This window comes from Lissotriton helveticus, chromosome 2_1 (genome assembly GCF_964261635.1).
Source record: "Lissotriton helveticus chromosome 2_1, aLisHel1.1, whole genome shotgun sequence".
In the NCBI taxonomy this organism is placed as follows: Eukaryota; Metazoa; Chordata; class Amphibia; order Caudata; family Salamandridae; genus Lissotriton; species Lissotriton helveticus.
In genome coordinates this window covers 45,131,500-45,150,795 of record NC_136059.1, presented here as the reverse complement: position 1 = coordinate 45,150,795, position 19,296 = coordinate 45,131,500, and the positions used below count along the sequence as shown (strand labels likewise).

Sequence of the window (19,296 nt, the reverse complement as noted above, 5' to 3'; positions counted from 1 at the left end):
TAAAGGCATGCGTTGTAAAAATAGCGTTGTAAAGGCATGCGATGTAAAAGCATGCGTTGTAATGTCATACATCCCTTCCAGAAAGTATATACCTCATCCTCCACGATGGCAATGGAAGATGCATTGACCTATATTAAAGACATAGCAATGCCTAGGCTCACCCCGGAGGCGGCCCTTGAGTTAGAGCCGGATCTTAAGGAGGAATAACTACAAGTCTCAATCCGATCATTACAATTCTGGCAAAGCGGTAGGACCGAATGGTATGCCTATTGAACTGTACAAGAAGATGACCGGCACTGTTGCCCCACACCTACTTCGCATGTACTCCGATAGCCCAGAGATGGGTGAATTGATGCTCGATCAGCGATTAGCTACTATAGTGGCCATTCCTAAACCAGGGAAACCAACGATAGAATGTACCTCATACCGCCCGATATAATTGATAAATGCGGAAGCTAAAATCCTCGTGAAATTACTGGCGGTTAGGCTAACACGGCATGTTATGGCCCTAATACATCCGGACCAGTCTGGGTTTATGCCTGGCAGAAATACGGCACTGAATCTAAAGTGCTTACTTGGGGTAATGGCCCGAATCCCATATCTTCAAGAGCCAGCTGGCGTGCTATCCTTAGATGCACGGATGGCTTTTGATATGGTTGAGAGGCCCTTCTTATTCGCAGTGCTTCACCATCTGGGCTTTGGCCCCGGGTTTTGCGCGTGGATTTGCCTCCTGTACACTAAACCAATAGCACACGTTACGGCCAATGGGTACATTTCTGATGATTTTCCACTTGCAAGGGGAACACGCCAGGGCTGTGCCCTGTCTTTGCTGCTCTTTGCCCTGGTGCTGGAGCCACTGGCGGCATGGATCAGATGGGAGCCAATGATAAGGGGTCTCAGGTGGACAGATGGTTGGGAAGACCTCATCTCCCTGTACCCGGATGATGTATTGTTATACTTGGCCTCCCCCAGGCGCTCAATACTGGTTCTCCTCAATATCTGTGAGATTTTTGTAAGGGCATCGGGGTACACCATAATCTGGTCCAAATCTGTTTTGTACGTATTACACGGCCTCCCACCACAACTCCCTGCTGACTGTCCGCTCCATGTCAAGGGTGACACATTTAAGTGTCTAGGCATATACATTACAGCAAATCCAGATGACTTCTTCTCAAGAAATCTGGTGCCCCCACTGGAGCGTCTAAAGAGAGACGTTACACACTGGGAATCGTTACCGCTGACATTGCTGGGAAAAGCAGCACTTTTTAAAATAATGGCATTATATCCATTAGAGAGCACGCCGTTCCCTGCATCCCTAGGATATTTCAAGAAAATCGCAGCCCAAGTATCCACCCTGTTATGGGGTAACAAACCGGCGCGCATAGCGCAGAATAAGTTGACCCGTGGGTGGTACGATGGTGGGATAGCACTCCCAAATATACAACTGTATTATTGGGCGGCGCAAATGAAGGTCATTAATCAGTGGATACATGCCCCGCAGGCAGACCCCGCATGCAGAGCGGACAGGTTTCTATTGGGACCAGGAAATATGCTCTCTGCAGTTTACAATAAGGGACTTACCTCTACGCTAACAGGGCCCACAAAACACACAGTCACCATATGGCATGTGGTGCAGGCAAAATTGGGCTGACAACGTATTCCTCTCTGGGACACTAAGCAGAGTGGCAAGAGGCGCTGGCCTCGCCAAGAGAGGTGGGCGTACCCTCTCGACTCAGACTAATACAGCTTAAAATCCTGCATCGCACCTACTATACTAGATACAATCTATGCAAGTTGGGTAGAACATCACATCCATTTTGCCTTAGAGGTTGCGGGGAGGAGGGTACCTTCTATCATATCATATGGCACTGCCCTAAAATTGCTGACTACTGGAAGAAAATAATGAAAATAATATCACAGACTGAAGGGGTGTCGTTGGTGCCGGAACCAAAGAGGTGCCTATTGAACATGTGGGAACTGAATGACCTTACTCATCAGGCGCAGTCCTAGGCCGCACTGGGGTTGGTGGAAGTTAAGCGCAATATAGCGCAATATAGCGCAAAAGTGGGGAGCGGAAGAGGTGCCGTCTTTGGCCGTGTGGTGCAAGGACAAGGAAATGGCTATGGTGGATGAAAGGACAGTATTTATTAATCGGGGCTGCCCCCAGAAATGGAGCAAGGTGTGAGGAGCGTGAAATAAGTTCAGGGGAGACATATGTGAGCCGCCGCCAGAACGTATTGAAGACAGTTTGGAGGAGGAACAATAAAGAGGGTAACAGAGTATATATGGGGGGATTGATTGTATCGCTGATATGGGAATGTGCACTAATGGTATACTATATTTGTAATCCACCTGAGTTTTTTGCAAATGCTGATAATGAAAATAATAAAAAAAGAATAAAGAAAAAAAATGATAAAGTATCTGAAGTACATGGCTGGTAAAGAAGTAAAAGAAACTATGAAAAATATACCACATGAAGGTGAAGGGATACACGATCAAATCAAAACAGCCCAGTGCCAAATGTGGATTATGAAAGATACATATTCAGTCGAGAACACCAGGGACCTGGTAAAACCAAAGAGTTTGTTGAGAGACTGAATGTTCTGGTGAAACATTGTAAATTCAATGAATTTAATGACGAGGAAGCTACCCACCTGAGTAATCGACGGATGTCTGTCAGATTCCTTTTGATGACGACTGCTGAAAGAAACTGAGCTTAGAACAATTCCTTAAGGCTGGCCGCACTGAAGAGTGTGCTGATTGTCAAGCAACTGACATGGAGGTCAGAGTTGCCCATAAGTGTGTCAGTCATGAGCATTAAAAGTAAGCCATGGTACAAGGCAGAGGGACACAAGGCGATGTCTCCACAGAAAAAATACAAAGTTTTACAGATGTGGACTGTCATTTCCATGGAAAGGTAAATATCTCACTACTGGACAGCTATGCATCGGCTATGGTAAAGTGTACCATTTTGTGATAAATTGCAAGCCGAAAAGAAACTTAAGTGCGTCACAGCGTGAAGACAAAATGGCCAAACGAACGCTACCTCAGTGACGTTCGACTCAGTCCCACTAGGATAAGCGGTCACACCAACTTCGGCAAATTGACACCATATGATTTTGATCATCATCTAAACCATCGACAAATAGTTCCTCAGTATCAGTTTCCAGTAAAAGTACAAGGCCAATTTTGTAATGTTGATAATTACTACAAACAAGGCAAGCATGTGGGAATGTCAAATGTGAAGAAAAACCCAAGGCAAAGAAAAATCATCATGAAAAAGCACCAAAAACATTCTAACATTGTCCAAAGATCCCTCTAACGATAAACATGTGTTCGATACCATTCAGAATTGACATGGTACATCGAAAAATGTCATGCCTGAGGAGAACTATCAAGATTATCTTCGTTACCACAACTTACGAAGTCAAAGACTAAAGTATACACATGGGCTGCCTCAATGCCCTTTAACCGCATCAGAGCTAGCGGTTTTCCCGCTGTGCGCTGACTTTTTTAAAATACCGCGTTACATGACGAGCTGAGCTCGTCATGAGAGTGCGAGCAGCGCAACTCATGACGAGCTCAGCTCGTCATGAGCGCGGAAGGGGTTAAAAGACAAGGTTTGTTTGTTGCCTCCATGAACCATAAGAAAACTGTGGTACAAACACCTATTCATGTGCTTCACAGAACAGCTTCATATTTCTGTCTGCTGAGATGTAACACTGCTGCTGACATGGGACTGATATCAGTGAACTACAATATAAATGCTCAACATGAAATTGTAAGTCAATTTCATTCATTATTTCATGGGTTAGGAAAACTCAAAACAATGAAAATAAAGGTACACATAAAAAGGAGGTTTGTTCAGTTGCTCAAAGACACAGGCTAGTTGCATTTCACTTGCAAGAAGCTGTTGAAAAGGAACTAATTTGGTGCTCCAACATGACATCATTGAAAAATCCACTTGGCCGACACCATGGGTTTCTCCCAATGTAATAGTGCCTAAAAATGACAGTGACGGAGCTGTACGTATATGTGTTGACATGTGTCAAGCCAACAACACAATTGAGCAAGAGAGACATCCTGGTCTGGACAGTATTTTGTTGGCTGAATGATGCAGGTTTAACTTTGATTGCTGACAAATGTGAATTCCATAAGAAAAGTTTAAAATTCTTTGGCCATATCTTTTCTGATGGGGGTGTGAAATTTGATCCAGCTAAAGTACCAGCATTGTCTACTGCACATCCCAAACGGACATTTCAATGTTACGATCATTTTTTGGAATGGCCAATTACTGTTCTAGTTACATAGAAGACTTTGCTAGGGTCAGTACACCGTTACAAGAACTAAAAAAAAAGAATGTGTCATTTTATTGGCCTCGAGAATGTGAGAATAGCTTCCAAAAATTCAAGCAAGCTATTGAGAGTGCCACTGAAATGGCCTACTTTGATCCCAAACTTCACATGGAGGTTGTAACTGACGCTAGCCCCGTCGGAATAGGTGCAATGCTAGCATAGGCCAGTAAAAGCCTGTCACAAACAGAATGTGCTTCCACGCAATCTGAGAAAGGAAGTTTGGCCATGCCCTGGCCTTGTGACTATTTCCTTGTGTTTTTGTATGGAAAGCCTTTCACACTAGTGACTGATCATCAATCACTGTTGACAATATTCAGCAATCCCAAAGCCAAAATGCCTCCTAGAATTGAATGTTTGGGTTTGAGGTTAGAAGAATACAGGTATACGATTCTTCATCGTTGAAGTAAAGGTCAGAATTCTGCTGACTATTTTTTAAAAGTGCTCTGGCAGTGCCCTGGTATCCCATCTAAGATAGCAGAGGCTTACATCAATTTTATTGTGAAATCAAGCACAGCAGCTACCATGTCTTTAGAACAAATTGTTACCGCCACGAACCAAGATAGCGACATGTTAAAGTTAATAGATATTATTGCTCATCAATTGTGAAACTGGCACTCTAGACCTCTCACTAATGACAGTGAGTATTTGAGATTTAAAAATTTAAGAGATGAGCTTTCAGTGAGAGGCCTCATTCTGCGATGTATACGAATTGCTATTCCCGAGAGTTAGTATGGCGATAAATGCATCATCGCGATTCACATGTTGACCATTGAGCCTCCATTTTAAGCTGTTATAATAACATGGCAGTGGCCATAACACAAACAACAAAATGTGTCAGCCTAGATTGGAGGTGGACCTGGTGCTCATTTCTGTGGGTTTCTGATCATTACACTTTCTGATAGGAAGCCATAAAAGAGTCTGCAGGTAAGCACATAATAAAGATAGAAGAGGCTTAAAGGGGCACGGTCTTGGTGTACATGAGATAATGTGCAAAGAATTTACACACCACTAATCACAACTTACATCACAGATCATGGGTTTCCTTATTTCTCATAACAATGATGAACACTTTTACATGAAGTCCATGTGACAACCTCTCAGAAAGACGTCAGGCATTCCATAAGGATCATCTGTGACAGTCTGTGTCAAGACCACACACTCATGCTTGCTATCTGAACATCAACAAGGTATAGACAAAGATTGGTCTTGCCTGCCAGCAGGCAGCAAAATCAATCACTCTATCAAGTATTTGCAAGGCGCGGCAAATCACCTATAAGGGTCTCAAGGCCTTGGGGTTGCTTACTGCTTTGTGGTTATCTGTTCATTTAAACAACAAGGTCTTGAGTTCTTTCCTCAATTGCTGGAGCAATGAGATAAAAAAATAGAAGAGAATCGGGATTGGTAGGTATTCGTATGCATCACTTCGGAGACTCCTTATTCTGGCAATAGTTTGGTGGTAATGTAGACATTTATTAGGATGAGTTGACATATAGTAGCCCAGCACACTTTAAACACAAATTGTAATAGTCTCAACAAACAGTTCAAAAGAAGTCTAGTTCCATAGACAAGTCGATGTTCAATTTCAATTTATCCTTTATTTTTTATTCTTTAAAACCTTTTGAAAGCATCACTTTTGGAACCGCCAACACGTTTCGTCCCATTCACCCTCAGTCAAGAGATCTGGGTTAAATCCATTGTTCTTTTGCTCCCCATGCCACCCCAGTTCAGACCCAGCCATATGCAAATCAGTCTTGACCGTGTGCCTCATGGGAACAGTCCAGCCCGAACTGCAAAGCTAGGTCCTCCCTGGACCGGAAACAAGCATCCTGGGAACGGTTTCTGGGTATTACCCTTCATCTGCCAGCCTAGCTTGAATCCAGTGTCACAGGTGAGCAAGGGACGCACGTCTGGGCATACCCATCCCACTTGGGTGAAAAGTGCTACGCAAACAAATGATGGACGGAATGCTGAATAAATCATACATTCATCCTAAGTCAAGAGATCTGGGTTAAATCCATTGTACTTTTGCTCACCATGCCACCCCAGTTTAGACCCAGTCATATGCAAATTAGTCTTGACCCTGTGCCTCATGGAAATAAGCCAGACCGAACTACCAAGTTACGTCCTCCATGGACCAAAAACAAGCAGCCTGGGACCGGTTTCTTGGTATTACCCTTCATCAGCCAGGCTAGCTTGAATCCAGTGGCAAAGTGAGCAAGTGACCCAAGTCTGGGCATTCCCATCCCACTTAGGGTGAAAAGTGCTATGGAAACAAATGATGGACAGAATGCTGAATCAATCATATTGATTTTTATTGAGAAGAGGAGAAACTAGAATGCTACAATGTGAAACAGCTGAAGCACTTCTGCAGGAGATTTAAAGTTGCTGTGACTGGTTTCTCCAAGAAGGAGGAGTTCCAAAAGGCCTGGGTCGAAGCAAGGAATACCCCTGAGAATGAGGAGGGGGCTGAAAATGCAAAGGAGCAGCTGGAAGGGCAATTGGGTCCAGGGGGAGGAGAGCACCTCCCCCAGCAGGAAGCAGTGTTTCTGCCAAGGCCCTGTCCCCAGAAGAGCTGGAGGACAGGGAGAAGAGTAGGATGCATGAGATGGATCTGACCAAGCGCAAGTTGAGTGGGCAATTAAAATTGGAGTTGCAAACTAGGAAATTGGCCCTAGAGGAAAAGAGGATGCAGTTTGAGCATGAGTTGAGAATGAGGGAGCTTCATTTGGAGATCAAGAGGCTTTAGGCCATGAGTGTCTCAACCCCCAAAAAAGAAATTTTTGTAGCTCAGGAAGTGAGCTTTGCTGAGTTGGGGGTGGAATCCAGCTCAGATGGTGGAAGCAAAATTGAATTCTCCTGTGCTGAGAGAGAAGTATATACACCCAGAGATGTGGCGCCTGACTTGGAGGAGGGGGTTAACATACACCAGGAGATTCAAGGGCATGAAGTAGCTCCAGTAGAGTGCAGTATCTCTGAGGTAAATGGGGAAACTGATGCAGGGGTTCATGGTCTTAGTGGTGGGAGAGACACTCTACTGAATCTAGATGAGAGATACAGGGAGAGGGGTTCCCCCAAGGTTGAAGTTCTGGTATGTGAGTGAGAACACTGCCCAGAAGAGTGTGGGTTGAGTGACAGAGACAGTCAGATACTGTCTTGCCAATCTCAAGAGAGTGGTGTGGAGTACCTGTGTGAGGCACTGGATGGAGAGGTGAAGGATAGTTTGGTTAACCCGTGTATGGGGCTGTGTGATCCAATTGTGGGACAGCATGTTGTAAATCCCTGTTTTCCAGAGTTACACCAACACTTGTTGGAGAGTGAGTTCTCTGACCCCAGGGAGCTCACATTGGAGACAGACCTTTAGGGGTCTGAAGAGGCATTGGGTGTGACCCTAAGGGGAGTGGCTCAGGTATCTTCCAACCCAGCGTGGTAGAAGTGACTCAGTTTATCCCAGCTAAGTCCTGTTGTAGTGAGAGAGGTGTAGGGCCTCACGTCCTGTCTTTAAGGCAAAGGAGTGAGAATGGGTTATGTCCCGATAGTGCCCAACCTCAGTCTCAGAGTCTGGATTGTTCTGTAAGGGAACACCAGGTAGGGAGCCTAGTCTGTCTTGATGGACCATCCGTTGAGGGGGATCTCCCTGTGTCAGGTGAGCTGGGAGTGTCTGTAAGTGGACCTCCATCATTGAGGGTACAGGAGTCCAGAGTGGGGGGTAAGAGGGGCGCCCTCCACGGCCTGGTCGCCCCCACGCTCCCCGCCTGCTCTGCCTGCCTCATTACCTGCTGCCTGTCAGACGCCGATCCGGAGCCCCAGCCGCCGCAGGGCCGACCGACCGCGGATCCCCGGCGCCCCAGCCGCCGCAGGGCCGCCCTCCAAGCCCGCATAGGTTTTTCCCGCCGTTACCTGCCGCGACCCCGCCCCCGCCTGCCGATTGGCCCACGTGCTCCCCGCCTCCCAGCGGACCCTCCCTCCCGGCTCCCCTCTTATGACGCCCCCAGGGCGACCGCGCAGCGGGCGCGCCCAGCGGGAGCACCGAATGCGCGCCGAAGGTGCGCCAAAGGTAAGCCCGTCTGCGCCCGTCCGCGCCTGGACCGCGCCCAGTGCCAGGACCCCTGGCCCCCACCGACGGAAGCCGACCCGCCGGACCTACGACGCCACCGAACTCAACGCACTCAACACCGGCCGAACCTCGGGCTGCTACCGAGCCACACCGAGACGCACCCACGGACCCTTCAGCTGCCACTCCTGCAAGTTCACCTGCAACCGGACCCACGCCACACCAGCACCCACCAAGCCGAGCTCCAGCAGCACCCACCTGAAGTGCATCCTGCTCAACACCCGCTCCGTCCACAGACACGCCGTCGAGCTCTGGAACCTGCTCGACACCACAGCCCCAGACGTCGCCTTCCTCACGGAAACCTGGATGAACGCCTCCTCAGCGCCCGACATCGCCATCGCCATCCCGGAAGGCTACAAGATCATCCGGAGGGACCGCGTCAACCAGACCGGAGGAGGCATCGCCATCATCCACAGAAACACCATCCGCATCACGACCGACGCCGACGATACCCTCGCACCCGCCGAACACCTGCACTTCCAGATCCACGTCAACCCCAAGACCACCCTCAGAGGCACCCTCATCTACAGACCCCCGGGACCACGCACACAATTCAGCGATGACATCGCCGACTTCATCAGCCCACACGCCCTCCTCTCCGCCGACTACATCCTCCTCGGGGACCTCAACTTCCACCGGGAGAACAACAACGACCACAACACCACCACCCTGCTGGACAACCTCGACAACCTCGGCCTCAAGCAACTGGTGACCACCCCCACCCACCACGCCGGACACACACTCGACCCGGTCTTCTCTTCCAGCAAGGACATCGCCTTCAGCCACGCCACGGGACTCCACTGGACGGACCACAGCTGCGTCCACTTCAGCTTCAGAAGGACCACGCTCCACCATCACCAGCAACAGGCTCCCCGCAGAAGCTGGAATAAGATCGGCAGACCAGCTCGCCACTTCCCTGAGCAAGAACCCGCCCACCATCACAACGAACCCCAGCCAAGCGGCCACCAACCTCACGAAATGGATCAGCGACTGCGCAGACGACCTCGCCCCTCTGAAGACCCCGCCGAGCAGACCCGGCAGCAAGAAAGCCCCATGGTTTAACGACGAACTCAAGAGCTCCAAGAAGAACTGCAGAGCACTCGAGAAAACCTGGAGAAGAGACCCAATACCAGACAACATGACTGCCCTCAAGCTCGCCACCCGAAAACACCACCAACTGATCCACGCCACCAAGAAAACCGCATTCAAGGAACGACTGGACAACAACGCACACAACAGCAAGGAACTCTTCAACATCGTGAAAGAGCTCTCCAACCCCAACGCTGGAAACAACGACATCACCCCTTCGCAAGACCTCTGCAACTCCCTCGCCTCCTACTTCCACAGCAAGATCGCGGACATACACAACAGCTTCAGCACTCAACCTACGCACGCCACGACCGAACCCCCGCCCCCCACCACCACCCTCCGCGCCTGGACCCCGATCAGCACGGAAGACACCATCCGCACGATGAACTCCATCCACTCCGGATCTCCAACAGACCCTTGCCCTCACCATGTCTTCAACAAGGCCGACGCTGTCATCGCACCCCACCTACGGGACATCATCAACACCTCCTTCGACAACGCCACCTTCCCGGAGAGCTGGAAGCATGCCGAACTCAGCGCTCTACTCAAGAAACCATCAGCCGACCCCACCGACCTCAAGAACTACCGCCCCATCTCGCTGCTCCCGTTTCCTGCAAAAGTCATCGAGAAGACAGTCAACAAGCAACTGGCCGCCTTCCTCGAGACGAACGGATCCCTCGACCTCTCGCAGTCTGGCTTCTGGGCCAACCACAGCACCGAGACCGCCCTGATCGCAGCCACCGATGACATCAGAGCCCTGCTCGACAACGGAGAAACAACGGCCCTCATCCTCCTGGACCTCTCTGCGGCCTTCGACACTGTCTGCCATCGTACCCTAATCCAGCGCCTCAGCAACATCGGAATCCAGGAGAAGGCACTGGAGTGGATCATCTCCTTCCTCGCCGGAAGGACACAGAGAGTCCACCTCCCCCCGTTCAGATCGGAGGCCACCGAAGACATCTGCGGCGTTCCTCAAGGCTCCTCGCTCAGCCCAACACTCTTCAACGTCTACATGAGCCCCCTCGCAGCCATCGCACGCCAGCACAACCTCAACATCATCTCCTACGCCGACGACACCCAGCTGATCCTCTCCCTCACCAACGACCCCGCCACCGCCAGAGCCAACCTACACGAAGGGATGACAGACGTTGCCAAGTGGATGATGAACAGTCGCCTGAAACTGAACTCGGACAAGACGGAAGTCCTCATCCTGGGATCTTCACCCTCCGCCTGGGACGACTCCTGGTGGCCCCCCGCCCTAGGCAGCGCACCCAAACCAACAAACCACGCACGCAACCTGGGCTTCATCCTGGACTCCTCCCTCTCCATGACCAGACAAGTCAACGCCGTCTCCTCGTCGTGCTTCAACATCCTGCGCATGCTACGTAAGATCTTCCGATGGATCCCCACCGAGACCAGGAAGACGGTCACCCAGGCCCTCGTCACCAGCCGTCTGGACTACGGCAACTCCCTCTACGCCGGAACCACCGCCAAACTCCAGAAGAGACTCCAGCGGATCCAGAACACCTCAGCACGACTCATCCGGGACATCCCCCGCCGCAGCCACATCTCCGGACACCTGAGAGACCTGCACTGGCTCCCGGTCAACAAGAGAATCACCTTCCGGCTCCTCACCCACGCACACAAAGTCCTACACAACCAAGGCCCAGGATACCTCAACAGCCGCCTCAACTTCTACGCTCCCAATCGCCAGCTTCGATCGACCAGCCACGCCCTCGCCGCCGTCCCCCGCATCCGAAGAGCCACCACAGGAGGAAGGTCCTTCTCCTACCTAGCCGCCAAGACTTGGAACTCCCTTCCGACCCACCTCCGCCTGACCCAAGACCACCTCGCCTTCAGGAAGCAGCTCAAGACCTGGCTGTTCGAGCAGTAGCGGACCCCCTCCCCCCAGCGCCTTGAGACCCTCCGGGTGAGTAGTGCACTATATAAATGCTGTGATTGATTGATTGATTGATTGAAAGAGTCCCCAGTGGAAGGTCCAGTGGGTCAGGGGCCAGCCAGAAGGGTGGAGTCACCAAGGAGTGACCATGGTGACACCACTTCTGTCCTGGGGGATCTTCACGCACTGTCAGATGGACAGGAGTCGGGAGATCTGCGCCAGGCAGACTGTCACACGACACATGAGTTATGTGTCACGCCTGGGGGGGATATGTGCACACCAGGAAGTCCTCGTTCGCTGGACAAGTGTTCAACCTCAGAGGTTGGTCCCTGGGTTTAGGAAGCCAGGTTCTGGAATGGGGTACCACTCCAAGTGGGAGGGTGCAGACTCCCGAGGAGGGGGACTGGGTGTGGGAGAGCCCACCCCGGTCTCTTGTCGAGCTGCCGGGTTGAGGCCCGGGGCTGGTGGGTCAGTGTCAGGATGTTATAACTGACCCGACAGGAGGGAGAGTGGGCAAAGGGTGCCAAGCACCTGGGGATACTACCCCCCACTCTCTGACATCACAGAGGTTTGAGGGCCCGGAGAGACAGAGGGCCTGGGTCTCATCACTGACTACTGTCAGTGGCCACTGTGGATTGCTTGCTGTCTATTGGGACACACCTATGAGCAGACTAAGGTAAGGTGCTGCACATATGGTGTCCACAGGTGAGGAGAAGGGTTCCCCATGTGTTAGCTTGGTGGGCCCTGATAGTATGGACAAAGATCCAAATGGGTTCAGATTGGCCTAGAACTGGAATATGCCCCTGCTGTTGCGGGCCAGGGTCCATTTTCTATCACCCAAAGCAGAGAAGCCCATCAAGGTAGTGACTGTTCTACCCTGCGTTTTGGCTGGAAGGGGGTTGTGTTGGACTTGGCCCTTTTTGCAGGGTCATCCCTGAACTTTTTACCTTCCTCCTGTATTTTTTCTGACCTGTTGTTGGCTGTATTATGACTCTGGGCACTTTACCACTGCTGATCAGTGCTAAAGTGCATATGCTCTCCCTATTGTAAATTGATGTATGGATTAGTGACTCCATGATTGGCTGGTTTGGTTTACTTGTCAGACCCTAGTACAGTGCACTGCGTGTGCCCAGGGCTTGTATATCAAATGCTGCTGGTGGGCTTGCAGCACTGGTTGTGCCACCCAAAGAAGCAGTCTGTAACGTGTGTCGCAGGTCTGCCATTGCAGAGCCTGTGTGCAGTCTGGTACTGCCATGTTGACTGGCCAAGTGCACCCACTTGCCAGTCCCTAAACCTTCCATTTTCTGAATATTAGTCACCCCTATGGTAGGCCCATGGGCAGGGTGCATTGTAGGTAAAAGGTAGGACATGCCCTGATGTGAGTGGCATGTCCTGATAGTGAATTACAGCCATTTTCGTTTTTCACTATTGCAAGGCTACCTGTTCCCCATAGGCCAGAATGGGCAGTTTGATTATAATATCTCATAATCCTAACTGACTCAGGGAACCAGGTAGAAATTCGAGTTTAGTATGCCTGAACTCAGAATGATAAAATACATCTTTTAGTGAAGGTGGTTTTAACATTCTGTGTTTGAAAATACCACTTTTAGAAAGTAGGTATTTTCTTGCCTAACTGTCCAAGCCTGCCTCTGTTAGGTTGTGTATTCCTTGTCTGGAGTTTGAGTGACAGGGGCTGGGGGATTCCTGGAGACAGGGTGAGTCAGCAAAGGGCTGAATAGAGCTATCTGCATGTAGATGGGTGGGGGGAGTTGAACCTGGAACCTGAATAGGGCTGTGCCTGCCTTCCACAATGATGGGTCCACCTCCTGTGGTGCATCTGATGTCCCTGGCTAACACTGTTAAAGGAAAGAAGAAGTCTTGTCAACAAAGTGCTCCAGGACTGCACAGAACTGGTTTGGACTGGGTACAGGACCCTCTGCCTTCAGAGGACAAAAGATTTGCTTGTATAAATATGGAGACCTAGACCACAGAGAATTAGATCACTTTTGAGTAAACAAGAAGAACCTTTGCTTAGGAGAGGAACCAGACAAACTGAGGAGGAGACAATCCCTAAGCTGAATGTTGTTTGGGGGGGATTGGCCTGCAGCGGTTGCCTGACTGTCAAAGAAAGGAGAAAGGACTTTGTGCTACTTTCAAATCAACTTTTAAAGGATCTCCAAGGGCTTGAGATAGAGCTTGACTCCTGCTGAAGTCTCAGGGACAACAGACTTCACCAACCAGCTCCCCTGCCTTCCCTTGCTGGGAATTGAAGTGCCTGCTGTTGAGCTGGGCCTTCTGAGAGACTGTGTGTCGCTGGGAGTTGGAAGCACGACTCAAGGCAAAGAAGCGTGTCGCCATCGCAGCAGACACCGTCACATCACCGGGGAAGCATGCCGCCATTGCCACTGTCGCGATCGCATCACCCGAAGCACCTCACATCACCGGAGAAGAGTGTCGCGTCGCAGCAGATGCCGTCGCATCACTGGAGAAGCATGTCGCAGGGCCTGTCATGGCTCAGAAGAATCTCTGAGTCGCTGCACGGCCCTCGGGCATGCACGCATCGTTGTCACATCAAAAGAAGACGCCATTTTGTTTAATTGCACCGGATCTTCATCGAATCAAGCTGCTGCTGGTCGCACTGCCACATAAGCGCAGTAAGAAACCGACGCATCACCTCCCCACGCAGAGAAGAACCAACGCATCCCCTACTCAGCAGTAGGGACCCGACGCATCACCGTTCTTGCGTGTAAGGAACCGATGCATCACCTTCCCTGCAACATTTTCGTCATATAGCGTTACGCATCCAAAGGTACATTGACCTCAAAGCGTTGCATTTTACATCTAAAGAGAACTAAGCTATTTCTACCATTTTTAAAGTTCAGTATTGTGGATTTTTGTCGTTTGTAGTCTTGTGTTAAGTCTATATATAAATACTTAATTTTATACTACAACTTGTGTTATCAATGGGTTACTGTATGTGTTCACAAATGCTTTACACATTGCCTCTGAGATAAGCCTGCCTGCTCGTGCCAAGCTACCAAGGAGGTGAGCAGGGGTTCTTTTAGGAGTGTAGCCCCTTACCCTGACTAGACGCAAGCATCCCTACTTGGTAAAAGGTACCTACCTCTGCCAATTGGAGATCCCCCAAAGCTAACAATACCCTTTCACACTAGGGTGTCTCTAGAGAAGGGTCTGAGTGACAATGGAAGAAAAGAATCATCTACTCTGGCCCCAAGTGAAGTCAAAACTCAGGGCCGGGTTTAGATTTCGGTGGATGGGTTACTCCATCACAACGGTGGCAGATATCCTATCCGCTGAAATATAAATCAAATTATATCCTTTGGAATTTATATTTTTGAAGATGGGATATCCATCCCCCATGTGACGAAATAACCTGTCTGCTGAGATCTAAATCAGGCCCTCAGAGTTTGGTGATTGTAGCCGGATTATGATCACTAAAGACTCCCATTGTGATTTTTAAATATATAAATGGCACTCATAAAACAAGGAAGTGAATTTCATTTCATGTTCTATTGTCTTTTTTTCTTTCTAAACAAAAGGTGCCTTGTGAAGAAAACTAAGGACCTGATTAAGAGTTTGGTGAATGGGTTACTCCATCACAAACGTGATGGATAGCCTGTCTGCCGTATTACAATTCCATTATATCCTATGGAACTTATAACATGGCAGACGGGATATCCGTCCCTTTTGTGATGGAGTAACCCATTCACCAAATTTACAATCAGGCCCTTAGAGTAGGCTTGTTGCTCAGCAGAATCACAGTTCCTAAGGAGGAGTAAGGTAGAGCGAGATGGGCGTCGTTCTTTTAACATAGTAACAGGGGACAATGTGTCCTTATCTTGATGCCCTCACACACCCCAAAGGATATCATGCTTATACCTCCCTCTAGCCATCGTTTAATACTGCACCTAACACCACTTCAACTCAGACCTGCACACACTCATATGGCTAAAACATTCAAAGGATCTCTGAAAAAGTGACCCTTCGGGGGACCCATGCGGCATTGCAGCACCGGCCCAACGAGGAGCACCGATCAACGATGAAGCATGACATCATTCGGGGTGTGTGAGGGCATCGAGAAAAAGACATACACTCATCCCTCTCTTCCTTACTCCTCCTTAGGATCTGTGACTCCCCTCAGCAACAATACTACTTTTCAGGAGAACGAGCACGAGTCACTGGACCTAGATCCAGCTCCTTGTCCCCTCTTCTCCATTTCTTGTGACCTCAGAGTTGGCTGCCTTTTTCTAAATATGGAATGGGCCATTAGCCAATAAAGATTTTTAAATATGTGCACTATGCTCTATATTATTACCTAGGGACTCATTTATTTAACACATTTACTATTATAATACAATGTTTTCTTTTTATCTTTGGTGTTTTCCACATTTTCAGTTGTGCAACTGGCTTGGGTTGTTAAAAGTGACATTTGAAATCACTTTGAATACCACCGCTTTGCTATCACCCAAGGATCTTCCTGGATCTTACAAAGCAAATCACAGATCCTTCATGTACAGCTTTCCCTCTTCTGCTTCCTTGACCCTGGCAAACGGCTCTGATCACTCTCATGTGGATCCTCCTAACCTGTTAAAAGTAGCTATTGAGCTTTAGTTATGATGTGTGGTTAAGGCATGTTGGTGACTGTGCATGTAGTCGATTAAGGACCCTGAAGGCGGGAAGTGAGATGTTTGAGTAACATTGGTATAACTTTGAAAAACATGTTAGCCAGCTTCAGTTTCCTTTTGCTCCATTGTATTGGCTGCTGATTCGTTTACTGATTAGTTGGAAAGGTTTGAATGTCCTACCAATAGTGTGTGTACAAGGTGCTGGTGATGATGGCACCTCAGCTCTACTAAATGCTGCCCTTATGCACCATGGCAGATGAAGAGCTGCTCCTGATCAAGGTTCTCTAAATCTCTTCCTTGCAGCTCGGTCTGGAGCGCTTCCGCAGCGTTGGGATCCTGGGCGCCAACGCCCCAGAGTGGTTCATTGGGCACATTGGAGCAATCATGGCCGGGTAAGTGCCTCCTCTTGCTCTTACTTTACATATAATCAGGTCCACTGGAATTATGCAATGGTGTGGCCACTGTCATTGGCACATAAACCATCATCTGCCACATAATATGAAGATTTTAACAAAACAAAACATTGTTTTGTTCCTAGATCAAAAGGTTGAAAAGTTACTAACACTGCAGCGACATGTGCTGCCTTGCAGTGGAAGGCCCTTTGGAAAGGTTGACACTGGTCACCTCTTTGTTGCTTATTACTATATTTGTGTGTGATTCTGGTATTAAGGACATGCAACCAATGCCCTGACATTGTTAACAAGTTTACAAATTACAAAATAATGAAGTAATACTATCCCACAATGTGCAGCATTACACTGCATAATTTGCTTTTTCTTGACGCATAATTTCCTCAACCCTGCAGCATAATTTGTCCATCCCCTGCTTCATAATTCCAGTGGGCCTGCACATAATAAATAGTGCAGCTAACACCCCTGACAGTTACAATTTGCCAGTCCGATGGAATCAGCCCTGCTGATTGTCAACACTGTATGTAGACACAACATTCACCATGGCTCAAGCTTCTTGAGATACTGAAACTCAGGAATTCACCTGGGACATGACACCTCTCTCCATTGTATTTGATTCTTACACTGGGCTTGTAAAAGAAAACATTAGAATACAGTTATATCTATGCATTTTTCTATATGGTGATATTCATATAAACAAACCTGGTTAAGGAAGGGGAGGAGGATGAGCTGTAAACTGCAGGCAGGAGCCCATGTTTCTCTTTGAAGAGATAGAACTTCTATTTCTTTCGGGATGCAGAAGGTTTGAGGGTGATGGAGATGTTGTTCCAGATCCTGCTTACCCAGCCCTGCCTTCAGTTTCCTTTCTCACATTTCTCCATCTTGTTCCTGGTGTCCAGAAGAGCTCTTGAGGTGGGTTGTTTCTTGGCCAGGTGTGCAAGGATGCCACTTCCTATGGCCTTTTTGCTGCTGCCACTGTTTATTAATTTGTTCTGGGCCTGCAGATGGAAGACATAAAGGGGCATATTAGCAAGGTCATGCGATAATTATCGCTCAGCGCTTTTAGCCCGAGGATAATTATCGCAGGCTAACACTGGATTCTATCACGGAGGCAGCGTGCTATCAGCAACACTTATCTCCCAAGTGATAGGAATCCATGCGTTAGCTGGTAAACAGTGTGATTATAGCTGGAAATCCAGCGATAATCACACTGCAACCAGCGAAACCTTGCTGATAGGGCAGGGTGATCTTAGCCATGTAATCCACCTTCCATTGGATTACATGGCTACATCTGAAAATTAGCAGATGTAAAAACCCAGCGTTAACCGTGTTTAGCGCTGCTTTTTTGGTCTCTAACAGGGTTAGCGCGAAGCTTGGAAATAGGAGAAATGCCGCTTAGCGACATTTCTCCTATTGTTTTTCTCTGGAACGCCCACTTTGCATCTCATTAGAGATGCAAAGGGAAGTGTAGTGGAAAAGGGTGCGAACCTGTTGTGGATAGGGTGATATTTTTATCTCCGCTTCTTTGGCTGTTATAACCAAAAAAGCAGAGATAAAGCTATTGATATTATGCCCCAAAGTTCCTTTAATGTAGGGGTGATGTGGTTGAATGGCCTAAGGCCCTTGATAAGCTGGGGCAGCTTGTAATATAATTAAGGAGGACAAATGTGGTGCAAAGGACGTTTTTTCCTCATGTCTTGTCTCTTGCATTATCCTTCTTCTGGCAAGGTATGAAGCGGGTGACCTTCTCCAGCTGCCACATAACTGCTCTCCACTGTCCTTGAATGGGCAAGGTAGAGACTTCAAGTAAAGAACTACAACTGTGCTAACTCTAATAATGTAAGAAAGAGAAGGAAATGTCTGCCCTAGAGGGGGAAAATGCAGTAAGGCATTAAAACCCTTCACAGGCCTGATAACAACATATCAAGAAATAGAAATCGCAAATGACCCTAAAATCTCAAATAGAGGAAACAAGGGAATAAAGTGGAGTTAGCGATGAAATGTGATGAAGACGGAATCTTCGAACATTGTATATAATTAGACTCAAAAGCAGATTCTGAAAGTACTGTACAGTGCTGCTCTGCCCTCACACAACCTAAAAACCTCTCCCCTTCCTCTTGCTATGAGTATTCCCCGCTGAAGTGAGGGGTACTTTCTGCTGTTACTGGACAGGCATTTGCTGCCTCCAACCACCAAAGACTCTGGAATGTAGATTAATCAGCCTCTCTAAGTGCCTAATCCCCAGCACCCCAAAATCTTTGTTGAGATCAGGTGCTTTCCGGGTGGTATGGTGGTGGGCACACCACAAATCATATGTGTAAAAAAGAGTGCTTTTAAATGAAAATACATAGTGAAGATCTTGCTTTAGAGGTAGGTGAAGTGCTTTCGTGGGCTTACATGCAGGGGCAGGAAGAGCCTACGTAGTGGATGCTAGAAGAGTCATCCTAACCAGAGACAGCCCATCAGAAGAGGCCTCTGTAAGGAGCTTTGTACTTGCATATACTCAGTGGCTGGGAGTTCTAGTGGTGGTGCAGCCTTGAGCACAGCTGTGAGTGTGTGCGGTGGTGGTGGATCAGGATGGAACTCACGCCCATAAGGTTGCTGGTGAATAGTTACCTGCTGCCATCTTTGAGTGGTCCTTGAGGATGGCATGCGCCTCATGCCATCACAAGGGGAAAGAGCAAACACGCCTTTCCCAGCCTGTTGTTATGCTGTGATGGCCCTTTCTTAGTTCCAGCTTGTGAGGGGATTATTAAAGTGTCTTTGGGAGTCAACCATGCAGCAT

General features: G+C 48.6%; 1 protein-coding gene across 1 annotated transcript in view; it reads left to right on the top strand.

The window, feature by feature from the left end:
• Positions 1 to 19,296, top strand: part of LOC144817691 (long-chain-fatty-acid--CoA ligase ACSBG2-like) — a 432,359-nt gene that overhangs the window by 90,040 nt on the left and 323,023 nt on the right. The window contains exon 3 of the mRNA XM_078674438.1: positions 16,405 to 16,493. Within this exon, the coding sequence (XP_078530564.1) occupies positions 16,405 to 16,493 (89 nt within the window). The remainder of the gene's footprint in view (positions 1 to 16,404; positions 16,494 to 19,296) is intronic.